General features: G+C 43.1%; 1 protein-coding gene across 1 annotated transcript in view; it reads right to left on the bottom strand.

The window, feature by feature from the left end:
* Positions 1-1,818: 1,818 nt before the first annotated feature.
* Positions 1,819-17,554, bottom strand: part of fbln1 (fibulin 1) — a 69,786-nt gene continuing 54,050 nt past the window's right edge. Inside the window, exon 17 of the mRNA XM_083764004.1 lies at positions 1,819-2,863. Coding sequence (XP_083620130.1) covers positions 2,724-2,863 — 140 coding nt within the window. The 3' untranslated portion in view covers positions 1,819-2,723. The remainder of the gene's footprint in view (positions 2,864-17,554) is intronic.

Below are 17,554 nucleotides of genomic sequence, written 5' to 3'. Positions count from 1 at the left end.
CATGTGTCTCTTTTGTTTTAAATGCCACTTTGATGTGTTTGCTCCATTCAACAAAGACGGTCTGGCTTCTTAACACAGGCAGGACATACAATAGGGACGTGCCAAGTGCATGGACATTCTTCACTCCATGCACTGGTTTGTAACCACTAACCAAACTCATCCAGAGCACTTCTTAAACCGTTTAACCCTTACGCGTGCGGCATATAGTCCAGGGCCCTATACTAGTTCTGCTCCTTTACTTAAGTTACTCAGGAAGAGTAGTAAAGTTACTAGTTTGTAATCAATAATGTCCTATAAATGCATTTACTGAGTTAATATGGATAGTGGACTTGTATAAGCCCTTGGAATGAATTCTGTATTGGCTATAAGGATCATTTCTTGAGTGTACACTGTACAGGATTTGATGAGGTCAGATCAACATAATTATGCAATGTCAGAACAGGTCAGCTCCATATGAGATCTAAGGGTGGTAGAAGGGGGACATTCTCTTGAATGTACAGGGTTTGATGAGGGCCCAGGTAGGCCTTAATTTTCGGGCCTGTTGAGAACTCTAGTTTTCACCGGCTGCGGCTGCACTAATAACTAAAAATAGCAAAAGTAGCAGATCTACAAGCTCAAAAGATATTGCTTCATGCCGCATTTCGAGCTTGTGGATCTTTTGTGTGACGTGCTGTAGTATAATCAAGTAGGGCATTCATTTACGAAAAAACACAAAAAAGTTAAAATATGGGCATAAGAGGTTTCAACAGAGGCCCAACAGCGATGATATTATAGTATAGTATATTATAATGTAACACTTTGTAACTCATGCTATACTGCCCAACACGACTCTACACCAAATCACTTCACCAAAATGTGCAGCTTGTAGATCGGTTATATTTTCACTGAATGTCTTAATGTTCATAGGGACGTGCTAGGCTTCATGTGGTTCTAGCTGTTCCATGGACCCATGTCTGTTTGGGATTTACTTCCTAAACTGGGGCGAATTCAAGCTCTCATTAGCATAAGTTTGTATAATTATACATGATGCTTTCTTGTCAGGGCATTTAGTAGACAATGTGTACCGTATCAAATGTGAACTTAAAAGAAAGGTCTCAGCAGTCAAACACACTGACACACACACACACACACACGCACGCACGCACATTCTGTGTTTCCTTCTCCCCTTTTCATGTCGACCACAAGGCTGACCTGCGGCCTCCCATTTCCTGGGAGGGGGATATCCCCCCTTCAACAGGGCCTTAAAATCCATCAGTGTAAGACGACTGCAGACCCTGATGGATGTCCCCCTCCTCCGTACCATTGTCTTTGAAGCCCCAGGAGGCCTCTCTCCTCTCTCCAGCTGCCTGGGGTATAACCTTAGTTTGGGCCATCCACCACGTGCATATCCACTGTCTGATGTTGTCCCCTCTCAGCCCAGAGGAGGTTCTGGTTCACTGACACAGGTAATTAGAGAATGAATGGCGTCCATGGTGCAGTACCGACTGGCCGCTCTCCTTCCTCCCTTGGTAACTCTACCTGCCACCACTCCGACCGACCACAAAAGGAAAGGGTAGGTCGTCAGGCAAGTGGGTCCCCAAATAAATAGCAGAAGACTAAGATTTTATTATAATATCATAAAAATCTATGTAAAAAAAAGCATGGCATTATTTTCTTTTAAACCTTGAAATGTTTGTTTCCATTGTTTGTGATACAATAGTGAATTCCGTGTTAGTTCCATTGATCTACGGCGGCATGCAATCAATTGATTGACCATGAAGTTGAATGATACAAATAACTCTTCCCCATGTCCCCAATTCACAAGAAAATGAGATATCGTAACTAAAAATAATGTTTATTCCATAAAAAAACCACACCTTAGGCAACGCATACAGTTAAGAATAGAAAAGGTAAATGCCACAATAGGAAGTGATATAATTTCACTTTAAAATAGTGTTGCATTCAATCAACATATAATATGGCTTCAACATGTGTTCAAAATGCATGCATTTTGAGTTTATACAACCACATTCTGGATGCCTCGTTGTTCAAATTGAGTTTTATAGTATAGTTCTTTCACACATTTCGCTCTGTTATGCCGCTTTGCAATACAGGAATGTATCCGGGGCTGAGCTTGTCATATTTAAATGAAAACAGAGTGCTCTCGTTATTGTTATTACAATTAAAAGCAGCTAGTGGTCTGTCAACAGTGGAAAGGCCAGAGGGTTATCAAACGAGAGATTGAAATATAGGGCTGCAACTGTCGATCATCTTCTTAGCGATTATTGTAGAGATAGCTTTGTATTTTCTGTTTTCTCCCAGGAAATCAGGACTCAGGAGGATTCCCTGCCAGTATTTTCTTTTTCCATAATGAAATCGTCATGAAAAAATCATATAACTTTTTTATAATTTACTAAACCAATTAATCTAGTTAACCACTTAAAAGCTATTTTTGAAAATCTGTTATTTCTTCGATGATCAATTCGCTTTGTATAATAAATTAAATCGATTCGTTAGATCAACCGTTGCACCCTACATTAAACAGCCCTCCCTCCGGTGGTCTATATCCATTGACGTAACAATCATTGTGTGCATGCACATCACCGGACACTCCAAACAGAATCCTTCATTTTGTGTGTTTTGTGTGTCCTCTGTTAAGAGAAGGTGCGGTGAAACAACAAGGCGATGCGTTGGTGCATGTGTCATAAGGTGGCAACGGACGCATGATGCATGGGCGCAGCAGCCTAGAACCAGAACTCGGACACAAAGACATGCACGTTGACCACGTTCTTGTGTGACACTCCCTGGGCTGCCAGGTTGCTCATGGACAGCTTCAGGATGAGGTTCAACGGACCGATCAGCGGCTTCACTTGTCTGACCACACCTATAGGAGGAGAGACACGGAGGCATATGGTCAGATCCCTAGAAAGTCATTCAAGTTAAGTGTTAGATAGCGGTGGTGCAGTGGTAAAAGTGCCTGCCCTGCACCACCGCAGAGGTTGTGGGTTTGATTCCGCCGTGGTGGACTGGTGGTGCATCCGGCTTTGTCCAGTATCAATACGAACTAGGGATGTCCCGATCATGTTTTTTTTTGCTCCCGATCCGATTACGATCATTTGATTTTGAGTATCTGCTGATACCGTTATATTTTATATAACATGTTTATGCCACATTACAATAGTACAATATCCCAAATCACAGACAATATCCAGTATAATATCATGATATGGATATAATATTGATACTATAGGGATGTCCCGATCACGTTTTTTGGCTCCCGATCCGATTCCGATCATTTTGAAAATGATGTGATCGGCCCCGATTTCCAATCACCTGATCCGATCGGGACAACCCTAATACGAACACAATTGGCCCGTGTTCGGGGGAGGGTGATAATGCTCATTGCACATATTCCTACGGGCTGGCAGAGTAGAACAAAGGCTCTACGTCCTCCCGGTGGAGGCTCCTCACTGGCATACAACAGCATGTGACAACACAGAAAAATAGGTAAAAAGTATATAGTGATCATTACTATAGAATGTTTGATTAGTACAGGGTCTCCCCGTCTCTCTCGTTCTTCAGTGAACACTATAGAAAATACATTTCAGGACGGGATACCAAGGTTATCCAATCTGGAGAGAGAATTCACACAATGAATTATAGGAGAAATAAGTTCAATTGGAAGCGATGAAAAGAAAATGGAACTGGAACAATATGCAATTAATGAATGGGTTCTTTCTCCTGATTGGATAAAATTGGTATCCCAACTTGAATATGTATTTTCTGTTAAAGGGATTGTGACATTAAAAAAAAGGTTTTGGAATTGTTCTTATTTTTTTTTTCTAATCTCAATTGCACCCAAAAAACATGAACTTTTAACATTCAGTAGATTTTCTGTGATCTGGGGTTTTCTGGCTCAAACAGGTGCTCTGATTTGCCGGCAGTAAGTGATGTAAGACCCTGCAAATCTCATATATGTCAATGGGATTTGCCAGCAGATGTCACTGTTTTCACTGTGTTGCCTGTTTTTATTGTAGCTCAAAAGGCTTCCTTTTTTTGGGTGTAATTGAGGTCATAAAACCTAAAATAAAAAATAAAAATAAAAATAAATGAAAATGAATGTCATAAAACCTTTAAGAGCTGGGGAGATGGGGGGACCCATGTTACTGAACAAACACTCAGTGATTACAATGGGATTGTAGTCTTAACATTATAAAAAAAAATAACAACAAGTTTTGATATAAAACATATTTTTAAATCACTTACACTACCTTTAACCACTTAAACTCTAAAATTAACCAATATATGCATGCAAGTTTTAATGCAATTCTGCAATGTTTTGATGAGCATGAGCAAATTAAGTTGGTTATTGGTCAATATGGATTTGGATATATGGTTGGTTAAAAGCCTTAATGTTACATCGGTGGAAACCTTATTTGTCTAGAACTGTTACTTTTCCGGGTTCAAAAGTATCAAAAGTAGCACATCTATGAGCCTGCATGCGCATCTGCTACTTTTGTGTACTACGGTAGTATGATCAAGTAGGGCGTTAAAATTTACGATAAAAACAGAACAGAAGTTAGAACATGGAGACGATATGGACCGGCTGAAGGACCAATCGTTGCCATCCACAGAGCACCTCCCCTAGAGGGGCCAAGCATGCAGCGATGAGCCACATCATGGCTTAATGATGCCCTGCCAGGAATGGAGGACAACTCCACCAGACTCTTTAACAGACATTACTCCACCCGCTCCGTCCCACCTTCCACCCTGTCCCTGGGGGAACGAGACGACACGCACCCCCGCCCCATCCAGGAGGAAAACCACACACACACACACACACACACACACACACACACACACACACACACACACACACACACACACACACACACACACACACACACACACACACACACACACACACACACACACACACACACACCACAGCAGAGAGAGAAACCAAAGTATGACCAAATGCCCGTGGAATTCGTTTGCATGGGAGCTCTTTTTTTTAAGTTGAACATGCGATTACAGGGTGAAAAAAACATCAGTGTTTATACAGGCTGTCAGCGGGCCTTTTCTGTGCAGCAGGCAGGCAGGGTTGCATGGTGACATCTCTCAGCTCACAGGCCTGTTGGAACAGCCAGCGCCACAGTCAGTCAGTCAGTCAGTCATTAACAGCCAGCAGCCCAGCATCACAGTGCAGTCAGTCAGTCAATAACAGCCAGCATCACAGTGCAGTCAGTCAGTCAATAACAGCCAGCATCACAGTGCAGTCAGTCAGTCAATAACAGCCAGCATCACAGTGCAGTCAGTCAGTCAATAACAGCCAGCATCACAGTGCAGTCAGTCAGTCAATAACAGCCAGCGCCACAGTGCAGTCAGTCAGTCAGTCAGTAACAGCCAGCACCACAGTGCAGTCAGTCAGTCAGTCTGTAAGAAAACAGCCAGCATCACAGTGCAGTCAGTCAGTCAGTCAATAACAGCCAGCGCCACAGAGCAGTCAGTCAGTCAGTCAGTAAACAGCCAGCACCACAGTGCAGTCAGTCAGTCAGTCAGTCAGTAAACAGCCAGCACCACAGTGCAGTCAGTCAGTCAGTCAGTCAGTCAGACAGTAAACAGCCAGCACCACTGTGCAGTCAGTCAGTCAGTCAGTCAGTCAGTCAGTCAGTCAGTCAGTAAACAGCCAGCACCACAGTGCAGTCAGTCAGTCAGTCAGTCAGTAAACAGCCAGCGCCACAGTGCAGTCAGTCAGTCAGTAAACAGCCAGCACCACAGTGCAGTCAGTCAGTCAGTCAGAAAACAGCCACACCACACAACTGTATTATGCATGTTGGTTCAATGTAAAGGTCAAGGAGTCCTGGATTGCAGGGCCTATAGACACGTCCTGTTTCAGCCATCGTCCAAACACTGTGCTCTAAGGATCAGAATGAGGTGATTGAGGGGGTGAAGAGAATCCTGGCCATCAGGGGAGAAGGAGACCCAGACACTCAGCTGGGAGAAATGAGCAGACAAAATTGGAACTGAAATTGATGACAAGCTTGCAACGCATCGTGAACTTGTAGATCAGCTATTTTCAAAACTCTTTTTTATATTTGCCGCAAAATAAATCTTTTTAACATTGTTTTGGCTGAGGGTGGGCAAAAGCTCTTGTTTCAAGGGACAACGGGTTTAAAGTGGTTCTGGTTTCTGGTATAGTGTTCTGTTGTTGCTTTAAAAAAACACTACATCAGGGAGTGGAGTGTTCTGCAGAACCGCAGGCAGCGCTCTACGATGACCCAACAGTTTAGCCTCTAGTCCAACTTCCAGATTAAATTGATGACACATCACTGCATCATTCCCTCTGAGTTACGAGGTGCCTCTGTGTGCTGATTGTTGAAATAAAGCAAGAAGCCAGCGCTTTCATTTTCTGGTTGTGGTGGAAAGTAACTAAGTACATTTTGTTACTGCAGGGAAGAAACCTCTTATCTCCATGTTCTAACTTTTTGTGTTTATCGTATATTAATGCCCTACTTGTAACTTAATCATCATACAGCGTCACACAAGAGCATCAGAAGTAGCAGACAAGACTCGTTTTGAGCTTGTAGATCTGGTAGCCTACTTTTGCCGTTTCTGAATTTAAATCTTAAAAGTAACAGTTTTGGACAGAGATGATTTATGTACTGAATTTAAGTACAACATTGCGGTACATTTACTTGAGTATTTAATAGTTTTTTTGTAATCGTTATACATCTACTCCACTATAGCTCAGTATTATAGCTCACATAACCACTTAAGCCCTATTTTATATGTTGGATAGTCAAAAGATAGCAGATCTACAAGCTCACAGCGGCATGAGCTTAATTATAGCACGTGCCAAAAATAGAGCATCTACAAGCTGTCGCTGTCAGATGGAAACCACAAAAGCAGCAGATCTACAAGCTCACACCACCTTTCCAGCTTGTGGATCCGCTATACTTTTGATTTATTGTGTGACGCTGTAGTTAGTATGATCAAGTGAGATAAGAGTTTTCTGCCTGACAGCAATGATACTGTATAAAAAAAGAATAACCCGAGTACTTCTTCCTCCAGTTCACCACATGCAGGTCAAGTGATGATCGATACATGATGTGCTCATATCCTCTACATCCCGCAGGACACTGCATGGTCTCTCTCTCTCTCTCTCTCTCTCTCTCTCTCTCTCTCTCTCTCTCTCTCTCTCTCTCTCTCTCTCTCTCTCTCTCTCTCTCTCTCTCTCTCTCTCTCTCTCTCTCTCTCTCTCTCTCTCTCTCTCTCTCTCTCTCTCTCTCTCTTCCCCCCCCCCCCTTGGGCTGATGTTTGTGGCACCATCACTGTGGCCCACAAGGGTAAATGAGTCCCATGTGTTCAGTGGCGGGGAGCAGTCGCAGTCACGCGATATAGCCATGGAAGGCATTCCTCCAGGAATCCATCTTTTTAAAATGTGGAGGAGCCTTAGCTATAGGAGGCCCAAGCCACTACCGCTCTCTGTCTGTCTGTCTCTTTCAATCTCCCTCGCTCACCCTCTCTCCCTCTCCATTGGATCACTGTGGGCACACTTAAGATTCTGGTGATAAGCGGCCCCTGTTAGAGAGGGAGAGTGGACTGGGGCCCTAGCTGTGTCTCTATAACAGGGTTGCCCCCTCTTGTTTTGGTGTTTTGAGACTCTGTTGCGTAGTGACACTCAACGGCGGGGAGCGGGGGACGGGGGCTTTTTTATTGTTTCCAAAGCGTCAGCGCCACCAGAGAGGAGACAGAACCTCTGCCTGAACCCGACGACAGAGGCAGTAAATGTTTCAGAAAATAAAGGACGTGGAAAAAGAGATTGGCGGCTATACGAGTCTAGAAAAATGATTCTTTACGATGCAAGCCAACAGTGGGGTGGGTGGCATGCCTTCCCGCAGTGGGGCGCAACAGTACTATGAAACAGACTGGAATTAGAAGTGGAAATGACTTTGCATAATTGTTGCTGTTGAGCGGAAACCTTGTATGCCCATATTTTTTTAACTTTTTAAATACTTAACCCACTTGGCGCCATTGGCATTATTCTATGTCAATTAAAGCCAATTAATCAACGCTACGCTTAACGCCATTGGCGTAGCTCTACGGCAATTGGGCTTTTATAGTGCTTTTGATTGATCAAGACATAATGCTACTCACGTTAGCATCGGGTTGCTAGCTGGTGCTGTAAATAACACTGCATCGTGCAAGCCATTATGATCATCGTGGCCATAATCACCCATTCTATCTTTCTTATAATCACCTGTAACTGCTATTCCTTGTCCCAGATGGCATTTTTGGTCAAAACAAGGTTTATTCCACGGCACAGAGCCGACGATGTGTTCGTTCTGCATCATGTTAAAGCAGCACCCGCGGTAAACATGGAATGATGTTGCATCATCACACACCCCAACATAAGATCATAACATCCGGTCTAGATTTTTGGCTCTTCAAAATAAGAGCTAAACAGGGAACAGAGTTAAATAGCCGATCTACAATGTGCTTGTAGATAGCATTTTCACTACTTTTGTCTGATGAAGTAAGGCATTCATTTATGAAAAACATAAAACTTGTGAAAGTTGGAGATACAAGGTTTCTGCCCGACAAGTTGGATATATCGAAAAATGTCAATAGGCCTGCATAACCCCAGTAGCCGCACAGACCAGTCCCATGAATCAGTATAACTATAAAAAGGTTCGCAAAATTTGTCCCTGCGCTCAAATTGAAACTCGGTTCATAGGGTTCAAGAAATCGATGTGAAACATGTGAAGATGAGCGAAGGCTAATAAAACGTAATTATAAGTTTACTAACGGACCGCCGCAAAGGCGGGTATGGCTTTTTCAATCCACAATAGTCTTGTTTTATTGCAAAAACACTAAGAGTGATGCTTTCAAATCAAAAATGTGATGCGAAACCAATGGAGACTTAAACACACTCAAGTAATCAGGGTCAACTGAGGCTACGCACTGCAACAGGGTTTTTCAAGTGAGTTTGAAGAAAAAAGCAATGAGAATTGCTCCCATAAATAAAAATGGCAAATGCAGAAAACAATGATGTTGCAATAAATAACGTTTCACATCAGTCAGTGGTGGGAAAGGAGTGTTTAACAGCTAGTGCATAGGCTACAAAGATTCCACTTTTCTACTCCACAGCACACAAATCAAATCAGTGGTGGACAAAATATCACTCGACTACAAGCGAAAGTTGCTCACAAATTACAAAGCACATTTTGTGCTCTGTACATTTGACAAAAACATTCAAAGATTTTCCTGAAATTCTCTAAAAATGGCAATGATAGTGAAATAGCAGATGGCGTGACGCGTTGTGAGCTTGTAAATTTGCTATTTTCACTCAATTTGAAATATGGTTGGTGGTTAATTAATTTATAATGCACTTGTTCCCTTCTTAGAAATGTATTGGAGTGAAATAAATATACAATATCTCTCTTTGAGTAGTGGTGTCAAGTAGGCATATCTAATAATAATAATAATAATAATACACATACTATTACTCATTTAAAGTTCAGATGCTCAATTATGTTTTTAGTACTCCACTGCTGGGTAAAATCATGAAAGGGAACTTTTAAAGAAGCCTACTGTGCTGGCGGTCTGGCATATTTATTCTGTTTTGACCACAACTCTCTGTGTACTCGACATTACTGCCGACCATTTTCCAAAGCATAGCTTAGTTTGTTTGATTGTGGAGGAAGCCATCAGATTTTGTTCATTCCAGTCCAGTGTGGAAATCGTTGTTGTTGGGCAGAACCCTCTTATCTCCATATTATGGACTTTTTTTGTTGTTGTAAATTAACACTCTACTTAATCATTATAACACAGTGTCACACAAAAGCAAGTAGCAGATTAAAGCAATAAGCCACGAGAGGTCTCAGGTTACCGGGTATTTTACAATGGCTGGGTTCGCCATTGTAAAATACCCGGTAAGCTGGGGCCTCTAAAACGGCTACAAACATATAGCAATATTAACCTAATAAAACTATTACATTCACAAAAGTAGCTACGCTTTGCGCCACCAGAGCGAGCCACATCACTTCCTTGTTTTGCTGCAAGTAGACTATGTGACGCTTGATGTCTTTACGGGGCCGCCTGGAGCCACACATTCACAGTCATATGAGCCGGGCGGCGCTTAGACGCCCGCACGGCATGGGTTTGCAAGGCAATCAAGCACTCCCCTTCCCCAGTACAGCTACAGAGATGCGGAATCAGCTGCGAATGATATAGGGTGCGTTCGGAAATGCGCCCTGAACGCACTGGTGTGCTCTGTTGTCGTTCGTTTATTAAGTGCACTCGGTTTGTTGTTGTTCGAAAATCCAGTGCGCTGCGCACCGGGTGTACCGATTGCCCAACGACCCAACCCTGAAGCTGGGGTTGTCCGATGTGATTGTGTCACAGCTGTGGTCGTTCGTAAAGGCACACTGAACGCACTCTGTGACGTCACCGCCCACCACACTCAACACTCAACCCGTTTTAGAAATGATTTTAATACGCGACAGAGACTAAATCAACTGGCTTCAGACAGGTAACACAGCCATCATTATGGCACCTTTGTTTGGCCCGAGTTGCATTCTTATTATTGTGTTTTAATGCATTTTAGGCACAGGAGTGATTTGAAAAGGAACGGCAGAGCCGAAAATAGCCTCTGAAGAAAGATTGTTTTAAGAGTTAAATTCAAAGTGACGTCCCTACAGTATGTTGTTTAGCCAACACTGACTCAATTATTCCAGTAAGCTCAGTAATGTTTTAATGACTATGGAGAAAATGTAAACAAATGCAGAATCTAAAAATAAAAGGCATTAAAAATGGCGTTTATCCAAAGGTGGGAATAGACAATGGCATGTATCGATGGTGCTCTGGTCCTTTAAAATGGTTAATACCACAGTAAATGTTCTTTTGATTGTACTTTGCGCTATAGGACATTGCTTTGCAGGTGGGCCTCCAAATTATTGTCACTGAGATTGTAATGATAATATGCCATTAACCCAAGTAAGTAAGTAAGTAAAAAATAAAAAATAAACAAATAAACAAACAAATAAATAAATAAATAAAATCTACATATAAACAAATGTTTGCTTGTTTTGAAATGCAGATGCAGATAATATAGAAATGTATACGTTAGTCGTCGTCGTCCCCCGTCATCCCCCCCCCCCCCCCCCCGAGTGCTCCCTGATCCAAAAAAGGTTGACCAACAACTGCTCTAGAAGGTTCTCGACCTGTGAGATGAATCTCTGTATATATATATATAGCAGGGAAAGAAACACATAGGAAAATAAATCTTGCACGTTTATTCAACCCCTTGCCTTTGTTTGACTTGGTCTGATGTTGTTATGGTCTGTGAGGGAGCAGAGAAAGGCTATAGCCTAATTATACTATCACCACACATGCTATGCCCTGTTGCTGTGAAACAGAGCTGCGTGCTGAAACTCACATGTGTTTGACCCCTTGGAAACTATAGGAAACCCCCTACCAGGATGAACACTATCCTCTGTCTGTCAGCAGTGGAGAGTAACCAAGTCCTCAAGTTCTGTACATAAATACAGTTTTGAGGTGCATTTACTTTACGTGAGTGTGTCCATTTTTTCATTTCTTTATGTATACTTTGACTCGGCTGCAGATCTGTTACTTTTTATGCGTACGTACTTCCAGCAGTGCCCATCAGAAGCCCCAGCGGTGTATCCTTCCTGTATGTGGGAAAGCATGCATCCGCGGTGTCAGGCGGGCCCCAGCACACTCGCAGTGAACCTGAGGTGAAACCACAATCACATAATCATCTCCCCGACATTTCACTCGGGCCAAAAGGCCCCGGGCACACCACAACATAACAGGTTGCCTTTGATTGGGGATCATTGATACAATGATTACCTGAGATTCACCTAAATAGACAAGGAGGAACTTCCACCATCCCGTCCCATATCCCCTTTCTCTCTCTCTCTCTCTCTCTCTCTCTCCACAGCTGATGTCATTGACCGTGCTTCAATCCTCAATCCTCGCCCGAGGTATTCCAAGAGCGGAATAACGGTTGGTGTAATGTTAGTAGTCGGGGATGGATGGTTCCTTTGGCGTTGCCAGGAATGTTGGCTTTTCCATCCGCGCTGACTGAGGTAGCCCGCCGCAAGGGTGCAGAGGTGACCCTGCTGCCGTCTGCGACGGAACCCCATCAAACGCACAGCTGCACAAACCCCCCTGCTCCAAAGGGAACGTCCTGCCGCACCATAAAATAGCCCCCTATAAGTAAGTAGAAAATAGTCTTAAATGCTATGGTAGCTGGAGGAGAGACACTTGCCACAAAACAAAGTGAACCAAAATGCCAGCAGGCGTTTTGTCATCCATTGCCGTGATGGCTGCAATATTGAAGTGTAAACAGTCTACAAAATCCCAAATGAACGGGTTTTAACACCAGAGACAAATGAAAAGTATGCACAATGTGTAATGTAATGACATGCTGGCTGTGGTGTCATGCTCACTGCACTGAACCCACTGGATGGATGGATGGATGGATGGATGGATGATAGGCTAAACTTCACTCAATCTCAAACTTTTTTTTTTCAAGGACCCCCCATTTGATGAAACAAAAGAATAAATGAAAATATAGCTGCAAGCAGCGATAAGGCGGGAGCAAGAAGGCAATAAGCAAATATACTTGTCTTTGAAGCTCTCGTAGCCTGTAGCTTTTATTGAGAAAAATCGGTTTGAGGGAAAAGGAAGTTCCGTTTGATTGTTCCTGCCTGTCGACTACAAAACAATACTACAACATGACGTAACGATATCATCCGCTCCCGACCGGATCATATACCCTAAATGAAATGGTGCCCAGGCTAGGTGAGAACGGTATTGCCGACGTGCACGGGGGACCATTTAAAACAAAGGCGGCTTGCTTTGGTTCGCTACTAACAGACATTTGCATGCACAGGGGGTGAAGGGCTGCCAATGTAGGCTCTCTTTGTTATTTTTCTTGTTTTTTCGCCCCCGTTTTTCAGAAGCTAGACTGGGCAAGAACTCAATTGACTGGGCCAGTGCCCGAGTAGACTGGAACTCATATGCTAAAAACGTCTGGGTTTCCGAGGCTAGTGCCCGAGTGGCCAATTCGCTAGTGATGTGTATCGAAGATTCATTGCCAACGGTCAAACGGTCCATGACCTATGCGCGTTCAAAGTTAGCATTTTCAATTGAGTGCTATAGCGCCACCCTTTGGCCAATGGTCATGGGCTTCACATTGTCACCATTTGGCATGGCCCTCTACCATGTTGCCAAGTTTTGCGAAAACCGACTGCATGGATCAGCCATAACTGCTATTTTTGGCGGAAGGAGGAGGAGGAGAAAGAGAGAAACTGGGCCTAGTTTGCCTATGCCTTAAAACTCCCGTCGGGGCAACTTGACAATGTGACATTTTTCGAAAAGTTCCAAGCTTGTAAATACACTATTCTTCTTACGAGAATAATTATATAGGGCTTAAGTGGTTAACATGTCTGAAAAATAAAGTTGTGTGCTTGCAACGTGCATGCGTGGTCTATATGTTTAGTACAGCCGAGTCACTGGTCCGTGCGTGGGCAGCAGAGGCAGGCTGTCCAAACATGGCCCTGACCACTCTGAAATGGCACCGCCTGTCCAGCACTCTGCTCCCGAAAAGCCAGCTCATGTGGCTTGATATTTTAAGGTCAATTAGCAATGAGTCATAGTTACACATCTTACCAAATGTAACATGGGTCAGTGCCGGACACTGTCGCTCGCTGCGCTCGTTTGCGCTGTGACATCATTGAGCAGTAGCCCCGAAGGGAAATGGTGGGTTTGTTTCCTTGGACGTTTCTGCTTGGCGGTTTGCGGGAGAGAGCAGCTGAGACGGTATAACGCACACATTATCGTCACCACGACCTTTTGCGTAGCATTACCATAACCTTTCAGTCGCACTGTGAGCCCCACAACTAAAGGACGAAAGAACAGATTTGTATTTTAAGAAATAAGCATATGACATTAGTGTGAATGAGAGAAAACAGAAACCACACACACACCCCCAACACTTTGCAGGTATCTCAGAGTTGAATGCAAGCTTTTGGTTGTTTGACAGGGTCATTTCTAGTATTCGGTGCCATTTGTGTCCCCAGGTCATAATACAGCTGAGCATATCTTGTGTAAAATAAGCAAAAATACTAATTCCAAAAAGCTTATCTTATATCTTATAAAATCTATTCTACCTACTTTGATTTGAGTAGAGGTTCCCCATCATTATTTATTCAGCTTCAGTTACATATAACTAATCAAATTAAAACAAAACCAAAGTTTTGAATTCTTATTATATAGTATACAGTAGTTCTAATGCTTCTCATCAAATGTCAATCAATTAATTGTGATAAATGCTTAAAATCTTGAAATCAATCCCTGACCTCACTGTCCCCGCTGTTATGCTGATGCAAATCCACCTGTAAATGTCCCCCGACTATTCTCTAGCCACATGGCTTCAGAAAGTAGCATAATATCTTTGATATGAAACCCTATACTAGAAGAAGTATAAGTATCACTGTTTAATTTGCCTTTTTGTCTCCACCAGCCGAAGGCATTTGGAGAGTATGTATTGCACGCCGTCCGTCCATCCGTCCATCCGTCCGTCGTCCGTCCGTCTGTCCATTATTATAGCGCTAATTATAGCGCCACCAGGAGGCCACAACCTGACCTGGCCTGATGGAGACCTGTGCCCCAAGGGACACTTTTTCTAGTTATAATTTTTTAGGTTATGTTACTGATGTGGTAAAGCATAACATGTCCCCCCTGTTGCGCTTAAATATAGAGGGAATTGATCAATTTTCATAATTCAGAAAATATGGTTGACAATTCTTACTGTGTATTGCAGTTTTACAAAGTTAAGTGTAAAGACCCTAAAATAAGTCAGTGTCTAAGGAGCTTTATTGGGAGCACTTTTGTTAGCTGTCTGCCAAGCCATACATACTGTACCTAACGTATAGTAAGGGCAGAACAGTAGTAATCTACATTACTAAATAGTATAAAATGTTAATGTCCCCCCCAAAATGGGTGTCTCCTGTTACAGTGTAAATGTACAGTAGCCTATATGGAAATAATTGGAATAATGCATTAAAATGGACAAATGCTGGGTTGAAATGGCACTGAATAGTATAATGACCCATATACTGTAGGCTTTGATGCCTGACAGCATGTCCCTGTACAGTACATGACATGACAACCGGACAGTACATGACAGTCCTCTGTGCTGTTAGCTATACTGTATGAAGCTGTATAACAAGGATCATGTTGGTCACTCATCCCACTCAGAGTCAGTCCTATGTCCTATAACTGCTCAATAACAAGCAGTCCAGTACACTAGCTTCTGCATGTGTGTCCTCTGTGCCGTTACCGCTCTCTTGCACTATATATACATATGTACTGGACTGGTATGTTGTTTGTCCTGTAACCTGTTCTTAACTGCTGTAGGCTAGTGTCTTTGGCACCTGAATTTACCCGACTGTATCAATAAGGTCTTATCTTATGTACCAGTACCGACTACCTATATATATAGAGCTCAAGGACAGTAAAAATAAAACAAGAATGATGAGTCATAACTGCCAGGTGCAGAAAGCTCTTATTTATGAACATCTACACTCTACAGTATAATCAGCTTGTGTGCCGCAGCCTCTGCCTCAGCTTCACGTTGCACCGTTCAGAGTATGGGTTTTATGCCATTCAGACTATGGGTTTTATGGGTAAGTCTCCCAATGGCTTATAGAGGCTGACTAGAGATGAAAATGAAAAATAAAATAAAAAGTGCGAGACGTGCACAACATCACCCCCCACGACCCTCCCCCCCCCCAAGCCAGTGTGGGACCACCCTGATAGGGGCATTATGAGTTGGACTGTGGGGTTGTCGGAGTGGAGAAGACACTGTTTTGATTAGCCATACTAATCCCCTTCACAAGAGACAGAGGGATTCCTCCTCTGCTCGCAGGGCTTGAACGCGCTCTGGTGGGGGCCGCGCTGCTCCTCGTTCCATGACATGACTCATGCAAATGACAGCTTCTCTAAAACCCTTTAGGTTTTTAGGAGGAGTCGTCTGCTTATCTGGGGCTGTCGACTGGCTGTCCTCCTCAGCTCCTTGCCAACACCAGCCACAACAGTCAACAAGCCCTGCCGCAGCGCAGGCTGTGTGTGAAGTCACGTCTCACACGGTAGGAACACATTCCACCGGCCGCTGTTGAAGCTATACCTGCCGACAGACAGATAGACAGATAGACCCACCAACAGTCCATTTCCTCTCTCATTCATCTCACCAGTGAGATGAATGATTTCTGTTTACTTAAGTGAAGGTATAGCGATACCAACGTATACAATTATGAAAGTAAAAGGTCTGTATTCAAAATTAAAAAAAAAGTAGTAGGTCTAAAAGCTCGAAACGCAGAGAAGAGCAATGCATTTCGAGCTGTTTTTATTTTAATCTTGAAAAGTAACAGTTTTGGACATTGGATTTACTGTAGGCCTACACTACACCCGACAGCGATTTCACTTTAAGAAAAACGTTTTAACATTTCATCGTCGACTCAGGCAGGCATATGTGAACACCCCAGACCTTTATTTAAGTTGCTTGATTCAGTATTTAGATAAATGACATTCATTTTAGCTGCCATGCCCCCTTTCTATATAAACCAATTGTAACTCCAAACTCCATTTTAACCATTTAGATTCATCGAAAACACCCGTCTTTTGTTCTGGTGACTCATATACTGCCCTCCTAATATGTGAGGTGCCCGTGTTTTTTAATTACTTTTTTCATTTATTATATAGATGAATGCATTATTTTTGGATGCATCAGTACTTAAGTACAGTACTTGAGTAAATCTGCTTGGTTACTTTCCCCCCCACTGCCAACCGTCCGACTTCCTCTCTCATTCATCAGAGGGCGCATCTCACCGCCTGGCAGTGCCGTGCCAATGCCAGTGCAGAAGGCACTGATTGTCTGCACAGGATATTATTAACCGCCCGCTGCATATTTCTACCGGTGTTCTGAAATGGATGGAATTCTTGCGTGGCGTCTCTCAGCCTTGCAGTCTGCCCCTGCAGCGTTGAAGATGGATAGGTCTGATTCATGAAGGGCACAGCTGGGCAAGACATACCTGTAGTCATTAGTCAATATGTCGTTGCTGTCGGGCAGAAACCTCTTATCTCCATATTCTAACTTTCTCTAATAAATTAATCCGCGGTGATGATGACCACCCGAGGTTCGGATGAGATTTGTGACTTCTCATCGCATCGCGATCGACATACCGACATTTTCTGGCAAAAGATAAACATTGTGAGCTAATTATAGCCGTTAGCCGTTTCTTCTTCTCTCAGTCTGGGAGGCTGGGAGACCAGATGTAAACGAGTAGTAATCCAGTCATTTCCGTTGGCAGAAGCTAACTATGTACAATGACCACTAGGCAGCAGTCAAAGAGTTAACTATGGCATTAACTATGGCAATGTCAGAGAATGAACTAAGTAAGTAAGCCTTGCCCAGCCATGAGGCAGGAGCCTATCTCCTGTTTCTGTAGCGTGAGGCAGCTTTGAGCTTGATGTACAAGTA

Source organism: Protomyctophum parallelum (assembly GCF_964188405.1).
Source record: "Protomyctophum parallelum genome assembly, chromosome: 4".
Lineage (NCBI taxonomy): Eukaryota > Metazoa > Chordata > Actinopteri > Myctophiformes > Myctophidae > Protomyctophum > Protomyctophum parallelum.
The sequence above is the reverse complement of the archived record's forward strand: the minus strand, read 5'-3'. Positions and strand labels throughout refer to the sequence as shown.